Source organism: Clavelina lepadiformis, chromosome 5 (assembly GCF_947623445.1).
Source record: "Clavelina lepadiformis chromosome 5, kaClaLepa1.1, whole genome shotgun sequence".
In the NCBI taxonomy this organism is placed as follows: domain Eukaryota; kingdom Metazoa; phylum Chordata; class Ascidiacea; order Aplousobranchia; family Clavelinidae; genus Clavelina; species Clavelina lepadiformis.
Window position 1 is genome coordinate 8,908,455 of NC_135244.1, and position 8,328 is coordinate 8,916,782.

The 8,328-nt window shown below is 38.5% G+C and overlaps 1 protein-coding gene across 1 annotated transcript; it reads left to right on the forward strand.

Moving 5' to 3' along the window:
* Positions 1-5,547: 5,547 nt before the first annotated feature.
* LOC143460144 (uncharacterized) lies at positions 5,548-7,788 on the forward strand. The gene has a single exon (XM_076957544.1). The coding sequence runs from the start codon at positions 5,642-5,644 to the stop codon at positions 7,196-7,198; it is 1,557 nt and encodes a 518-aa protein (XP_076813659.1). The 5' UTR covers positions 5,548-5,641; the 3' UTR covers positions 7,199-7,788.
* Positions 7,789-8,328: the final 540 nt, after the last annotated feature.

Genomic DNA, 8,328 nt, shown 5'->3' on the forward strand with positions numbered 1-8,328 from the left:
AATTCACATTTTTACTACATTTAAGAGGAAAGATGAGCTGTTAGTTGGAAAACAGGATCTTAACACAGCTATAGCATCGCGTAATCCAAAATTAGTTTTGGACAGATTTGTGTATTTTCAGTACGAAAGTCATATTTGGGCTATACCAGGGGTGGGCAACATACGGCCCGCGACGGGATTTTGAGCGGCCCGCAGACAGTTTCCGGTCTTACATGATAATGTGGCCTGCGGCCACATTCTGCCGCAATCCCTGTATTGCGTCACTGAATAAGTCCAAGTTTGCCAACCTGAGAAAGATGGCCATGAATCTACTTGTTCTGTTCGGGTCTACATACATTTATGAGCAAACATTTTCGACCATGAACATTAATAAGACAAAGCTGCGTTCCAATCTATTCAGCAATCCGGCCCGCCAAGTACTTCATTTTCTCATATCAGGCCCACCGACCGAAGAAGTTGCCCGCCCCTGGGCTATACAGTACTATGATTGCAACTCATGTATTAGACGGTTCCACGACATATGGCCGCGGGAAAATGACCGCGAACAAACTCACCGGGGTCAACTGAACGTGACGTAAATTGACCGCGAACAAACTGACTGTGATGTAAATTGACCGCGAACAAACTAACCGGGAACAGACTTACCGGAATGAAAATTGACCGGGAGGTAAATTGACCGTGGGAGTCCTGACGTACAGCTTCAATCTGACAATTTACTTAACTAAAGTGTCCATTGTTATTGCAATGAGTCCATTGTTACTACATGAGATAGGCTACAACACATTGTTTCATAATCTCATCAAACAACTCGTCTAGACCGGGAAAATGCATGTAACAATAGGAAATCTATGAATAAAGGTGAAAAACCCGTAGGGTTACCCTACACCCTACAAGGGGCCAAAAAACTCTACGAGTGGCAACCTTGACTGCAATACACATACTAAATTGGATAGTGACTAGATAGCGACTAGATAGTGAATTAGAATTTTGACCTTTTGACGGCCAATTTGTCGCCGGTTAATTTGATCGCCGGCCAATTTGTTGCCGGTCAGTTGTCCACAACCAGTTGTCGCCGGCGAGTTTGTTCACGGCCATATGTCGTGATCCCGTATTAGACATCTTATAAACCGTAGTATTACTTATACTCTTGGTTATTTCTAACATTGATAAAGTGTAAAGCACCTACAATAAAATCATTTCTTGTAAACTATTTCTATTGTAGTATTAAAACCTTTCGGCTGACAAAAGGTTAGAGTATTCTAACCGCACGCAACAATAGAGTCAGATAATTCAACTGGTAAATTAAGTTAACATAAGATAAGCCTGCTCTTCAAATTAATCAATTTAGTTACTTTAACGCCTTGATTGTCTTAAGACAGTTAATGATGTGTACTGCGTTACTGGACGTATAACCGTATCATCATCCGTCACTGTCACTCGCCGGTATGGTGGCTTCTGTCAATCGTTTAGTCGAGCGAGATGAACGGTGAGTTTGATGACGTTTACGGCTATTCCTCGATACTAACGAACCTCATCTCAAGGCGTGATTATTGCTGATTAGCAATTGTTCTAGGAATGACTTGCATTTTATCAGATAAACTCATAATTTTCTCAAACATTTCAGGCCTGTAACTGTTGCTGGCTTAACCCAAATAACGGTATACCTGTCCTATACTACTGTACAAGCAAACTGGCTAGCAAAAGCGACACAATAGCATTACCCATTCGACATACAATTAGCGTTAGCTCAATTACCACAAGAGATTAAAATATTTCCGTAACCTTATACGAATGGCTAATCTATGCGTTACCTTTTACCTTATGACAAACATTAATTCGTGACTGTATTACTCGTGTGAAGTATTACACAACAAACATATTCGCCATAAAGACCGGGTATGCTGGCGGCTGTTGTTACAGGATGAGCGAGAACGATTGATGATTGATAACTTATTTTACTTCTGACTCGATAGTATGAGTTCTCATTTATCAAACGGTGTGACTATGCTTTTTAGTTGCTTAAATTCTGTCTATACTTATTACTAAATGATAAAGTTCCCATTTTTATTTATTATCAGACACAAAAGGTTTTCACCTTCAGGCAAAGCTTACTGAATGTTAAATTGCGCTTGGTAACAAGTGAAAAAGGGTAAAAAAGGAAGGACTGTAAACATTACAACAGTATATATATTGCACACCAGTTCAAGCGAGGTAATTTATCTGAACGTCATCAAGGAGAATTTAAGTTTGATAATCAACTGAATTGCAAGATACCAAAATAAAATTCCAGCATTTCCAAAAAACTCGTGACTCGTGACGGAACCGTCACAACCTTTCCTATGCGCAAGTCCTTAACTAATCGGGTGAAATAACTTAATGGTAACAAAAACATAACTTCTCTTGCAAGTAAAACGCTGAAAAACTTCACGCCACTATAAAATTTACAAAAGATTAATTGTTGTCTATGCACGAAATGTTGGCGGCGCCAATATTTGCTGGAAAGTGTAAACCTCCCTAACAGTAACAGAGGTGGGTAGCGAATAACTTTACCGCGGTACGTTTTCGGTACCGACTAAAGGCTAAAAAAAGTGGAGGCAAGCCGTAGGCGTGACATGTAGGCCTACGCGGTATATTCTGGGATATGGTTAGAGTCTCGTTACATTGCGTGATTTTTAGGAAATCTCTAGTGTGGCTGAGCGAAACTTCAAGTTAGAGTTTGTTTCTGGACACTGTATTGTACGCTGCAGCTGCCATAAAATACGTCTGTATTTCGTGTTAGCTGCACACCACAGATAAATTTTAAGTAAACTTCCTGCACACTTCAGTTTGCAAAATAAAATAAATAGCCACCTAATAATTTAAATTAACTTCACTCAGAGGGTTGCTTGAATAGTATATAATCTTAGGCAGTGTGTATTTTATCGACTACCGTTTACTGAATTCGGAGCTACTTCGGTAAATGGCTAGCCGGTTACACAATCAGTATTTTCTTAGTTGGGTAAACGGCGGTGGTAGACACTTATTTTACCAGCCACTGTTTACCGAAGTAGGAAAATATGAGTACGACGAACAGCAATTAGGCTAGTCTGTGAATTGAAATGTAGGCTAATTTTCACTTATCCCCTCTGACTCAAACTCTCATTTCACATGATTAAATAATGAAGCTAGGCTGCGAATTAAAATAAACGCAATTTTTCAAATAAAAGTGACAGTTCTTTTCAAAGTCTTCATTAGTTTGTGGAGTATAGTGCCACCTTTGTTTTGTAATCAGTGTCGTGTTTGCGGTATGCGCACTTTTCATACTCACAGATTCTATAAAGAACCCAAGCTTCTACAGAACATTCTGACTCTTGCATCGTTGAATAAATGACGGTTTGATTTGAGTCATATTTCTGTATCGCGTCAGATTAGTATTGTAGCCGCTTGTGAAGCTGCGATGAACACGACCCTTCAAGAGTCTGATTTATCGGAGTTACTAAAGATGGTGGCTTCACATGTATCAAATCTCTCCGATAAGTTGCACTGGTGACAACCGCAAAACCAGTCAAGTCAACATGAACTACATGCCATTTTCTCATTGTGTTGGCATGACAAGCACAACATCGATCTCTTCGATTCCAAACTTCACCTATACCTCTTCCGTGGTTCAAGTTTTGCAGGAACAAATCTCGAAGCTGGATGTGCATTTTGAAGCTTTAACCCAACGTTGTATTGGCCTGGAGCACAAAGTGTCGCGCAACCATGCCAATCAGGGAGGTTGCAGGAAATGCAAACAATGTCGTACTCAGCCATCTGTGACCAAGTCGCCTCATTTCTCTGTGCAGCCATAGGGCCAGAGGAATAAAGGAACATGTGAAGTTAACTTGAGTTCACATGACACCTCTCCTACAAGCATCAACATATGTCGAAGGTATGCTATTACCATTGAACATTCGGAAAGTTGGCTATAAAATGCAGAAAGTCCTTCAAGTGGTACAAGACAACTTGCTATTGTCAGTTTGACACAGAACCTTCGCCGAAGGTCGAACTCATTAGTAGTAAGCAGCGTCAACACCGACACAAACCTTCACCACAAATAACGACAACGTACACGCTCACGTTTTCCAGTCACACAGTTTATATAAAGTCAACGCAAACTCGGGTTGAAGACAAGCCTGTGCCACCACCACTGACTGATGTCGTTGCAGCTAATGACTCGTTCTTCGGACAGACGTAACTCATATAAGTTGCCTTCTCGACGTAAAGCTTGTGACTTTTACATTAACATTTGTCTTACCACTCCGTGTAATTTGTTCGATAGAGATAAAGACCCTAATCAACTTCGTTATTCACACAAGTAATATCTTTATGCTTGTCAAGCTTCGGTCATCATTATTGCAGTTATTAACATAACAATTTCAAGCTTCAGCTTTGTTTCCGACATTCGAAACTGCTTCATGAATTCCCTTGGAAGGGTGTGTTAGTTCGTCCTGGATGAAATCAGTTGCTCCGGTGCGCCTGTTGTATGCTCTCTGCCATCTGGGTTATTGGTTTTCGCTTGTAATCTGTTGGGGTGGCACTCCTTGTACTAATGCCCCCATTCCGTACAGAAGGAGCAGGTTTAAATTTGACCATCGTAGCTCGCAGCACATCGCATCTTACCTATGTATATATAAGATGGGAGATGGCAGTCGTTCATCTATTGTTTTGTGACTTTATAAATTCTTCATAAATCTTTGATTTCGTGTTTGTTGAACCCCAGCTGGTCTGGACCTTAAATACTAAATTCTGCAAAGGTTTCATCAGGCTGTCTTTGAGGGTAGTCTGTCGGGACCCATCTGATGGTGAGGTCAATTATATGCTAGGAGAAACAACTAAACTGCTGTGATAGTGTTTTGCCATCTGACGGCATGCTCATTTCCAAGTATTTTGTACCATTTCAATGGGCTGCTTTCATTCTTTCCTTGCAATGTGTCACTACAAAACAATCCTAATTTTGCTTTTGAATGATAAAGACAAAACCCTGTTTATGATCTTTTTAATGCAGTTTTAGTGATGAGATTATTAATCCGTATTGAAAATCAGCAAAATCATGCGGTTTTTATGCATTGGTATTCAAAGATTTGTTGAGGTTTATAGTTTCTTAAATCAGTTTTTTTCTTTACAAATACATAAGTTTGCAATTTACTTAAGTCTGTCAGTTTCTCAATCATAGACTGACGATTTTAAACAACAAAACGTGCATTTTTGTAAAAAAAAATTGAAGAAATCTAAGAAAGGGCATAATACCCAACTTTACTGTGATTAGAGTTTTAAACTTTGAAATTTGAAGAATGTGAATTGTATTTTTTGCTATCGGTAACAATTTTGGAATCATGATGCTGTATACATATATCACATGCAATGTAATTCTATGTTGAGCTCATGGTACCATTTGCTAAAATTGAACAACACAATGGTTTTTAAATATGGTTTGTATGAAATTAAATTACATCAATCTGTATAACCATTAAAAACTTGCATTGCAATGACAGTGCATTTTCATTATTGTGCTATTTCTTTCATACTTCAACTAATTTCATCATTTGTTTTGCAGGTTTTATGATTCTTACCTTTTTTCGTTTTGTTGACATTGTTCTGCAACTTTGGCTTTTTTTAAATCATGCCAAAAAAGCAAGCAAAATCAAATGCCCAGTACAATCCTGGAGACTTAATTTTTGCAAAAATGAAAGGTTATCCACACTGGCCAGCTCGCATAGACGATCTGCCAGAAGGAGCAGTAAAACCACCTGCCAACAAATACCCTATATTCTTTTTTGGCACTCACGAAACAGGTTTTCTCTCTGCAAAAGAGATCTATCCATATGAAGAGTACAAGGAAAAATATGGACATCCGCGCTCAAGGCCTTTTTACAATGATGGGTTGTGGGAGGTTGAAAATGATCCAACTGTCATGTTTCGGGGCAATGGTTCGAAACTAGCTGAGCAAAGGGCAGCTGAGCAGAGTAGTGATGATGATGACATTTCAGATGAGGAACCTCAAAATAAAACATCTTATGAAAAACCAATCAAACCTGTTGATTCTGGTGGCTCATCAGATGGTGACGATTTCGATGCAGAAGAAGATGACAAAGAGAGTTCTGCTGAGGGAGAAAGCAGTGAGGATGAATATGTTGTCTCTGAAAAACAAGCAAAACCATCTAGAAAAGATCACAAGAAGGAAACTCCGAAGTCCAATGATGAAGAAAGTGATGCTTCTGAAAGTGACGAATCAGTAAGCTTTGAGGAACCAGCTCCTAAAAAACGAAAACATTCCAAAACTATTGCACCCACAGCTGAGAAGAAGTCAAGAGCACCAAAAAGGCCACGGGTTAAAAAGGAAAGGCCAACAAAAAAAGCTTTTGTTTCCATAAGCAGCAGCTCTGACAGTGACAGTGAAGAAGACAAAGTGTCATCTTGGAAGCGTAAAGATGCCGAGAGGAAGAAAAAGCAAGCTAAAGAGCAAGCTCGTCGCTTGGAGCTTGACGCTCAGAAAATGAAAGATATTGAAAAAGAAGTGGAACGTAAACATAAAGAGAATCTTGCTACTGATGCCAAACTAACAGAATCAAATCCAAAGCGTGACAAATTCAAACATGGAAAAAAAGGAAAGTCAAAGTCGCACCATAAAGAGAAAAAAAAGGTGAAAGAAGACTCAAAGAACCGAAAACCAACTTCAGAAAAAGAGAAGAAAAGGAAGTTATCTTCTGAAAAAAGTCATATCCCTGTTGATCATGATAATGAAGACGACGAGTATCCAAGCGAGAAGTATGGATCTTACTTCATAGAGTCCGAGGTTAAAAGTGATAATCATGTAGCAGACGAAGCTCCCACCAACATGCATCGCAAAATGGAATTGTATGAGAAGCAGTTAAAGGCTGCCCTAACTATAGAAAATCCAGATATACAGAAAGCTTTATTGGCTCTGGATAACATAGACAAGATGCCAGTCACAGCTGCTTTACTGAAAAAGTGCCAATCACTTGTATCAACTGTTAAGAAGATAAGACGTTACAAAGCCAGCCAGAAAATCATGGACAAATCAGACAAGGTCTATCATCGATTTAAATTAATCTTTACTGGACTTGAAAACGGTGCCGCAGTTACAGCGGATGCTGTCAAATCTGGGTCCAAGGAAAAGGATTTACTTTCACCTGATGAGGCAACAGTAATGTCATAGTGCAAGTATTCTTTTACTTATTGCCGTTTTAGCAAAGTTTCACGATTCCAGAATTCATGAAAGCAAGTACCATTGACTTGACTGCAAGTACTGTTGCTGTGAATTTGCATGGTATATGAGGTGCTGACAAAACATTTTTACCCTATCCAAGTGCTAAGGTTTTTATGTAAAATGAATTCAGTACTGGTTAAATGTCTTGGACTGGGAATTTGTAAAAGCTTGGACAAAGTTTCAGCAAAATACTTCGTTTTAGCAGAATTTGATAATTTGCAGAAAGTAATTAGTATGAAGTCTCAATTTGCAACATTTCATCTCATAGTAATTTGAATAATTTATGCGTCATCTCAGTTTTAAACTGTTAGCACCAAATGCAATTTTAAGTAATGATGTTCATGCTGTTTGTGCTTATGGTTTAGTCTTGAACAACGTACTCAGTGAAAAACGTTTTTTAAAAATGCAAATGTTTGTTCATAACACAATTTTGCAAACCAAGTTGAAGTGGATTTGGTGACAAGACCTTGTTACTTTTGTAAGTTGTACATGTACATACCGTTTCATGTTTACTGTTATAAACCAGTAATTTTATGAAAGATATTGCAATTATTCCATAATCTATATCAGTAGGGAAACACGGAGATAATCATGATGTAATAGATTTTGGCATATGCCTAATGATATTTACCCATTATTTTCCAGAGGTGAGAAATAACATTTCCAGCGAGGGCATTATTTTAAGATATACAACAGTTTTTTTTTATGCAGTGGCATGTCGCAGACTTTCCTGGCGATGTAAAACTGCATGATAAGATAATATAAATAAACCTGTAATATTTAATTGCTCACAATTTTATGTCGATATTTTGTGAAAAATCATAATGATTCGAAAAATTCAAGGCCCAGTTAGCTGCTTCTCATAAAATTGGGAAGATTAAAAGACTCTAATTTTCGAATAGATCATTACTGAAAGACGGGTTACCGTCACGACGAACCACGATATAGCCTTTCATGCTGAAGCGTTTGTCAAGGTGTGTTGACTCCAACGTACGAGCTTTCCAACAACAAAAGGTGCGTGTTCTTAGACAGTCGCATTCAATATAGTGAATATACAGTATGGCAAAATAATGAAACCT

Excerpts from the sequence above, each read along its gene's own strand:
- LOC143460144 (XM_076957544.1), top strand. The coding sequence starts at position 5,642 with ATGCCAAAAAAGCAAGCAAAATCAAATGCCCAGTACAATCCTGGAGAC.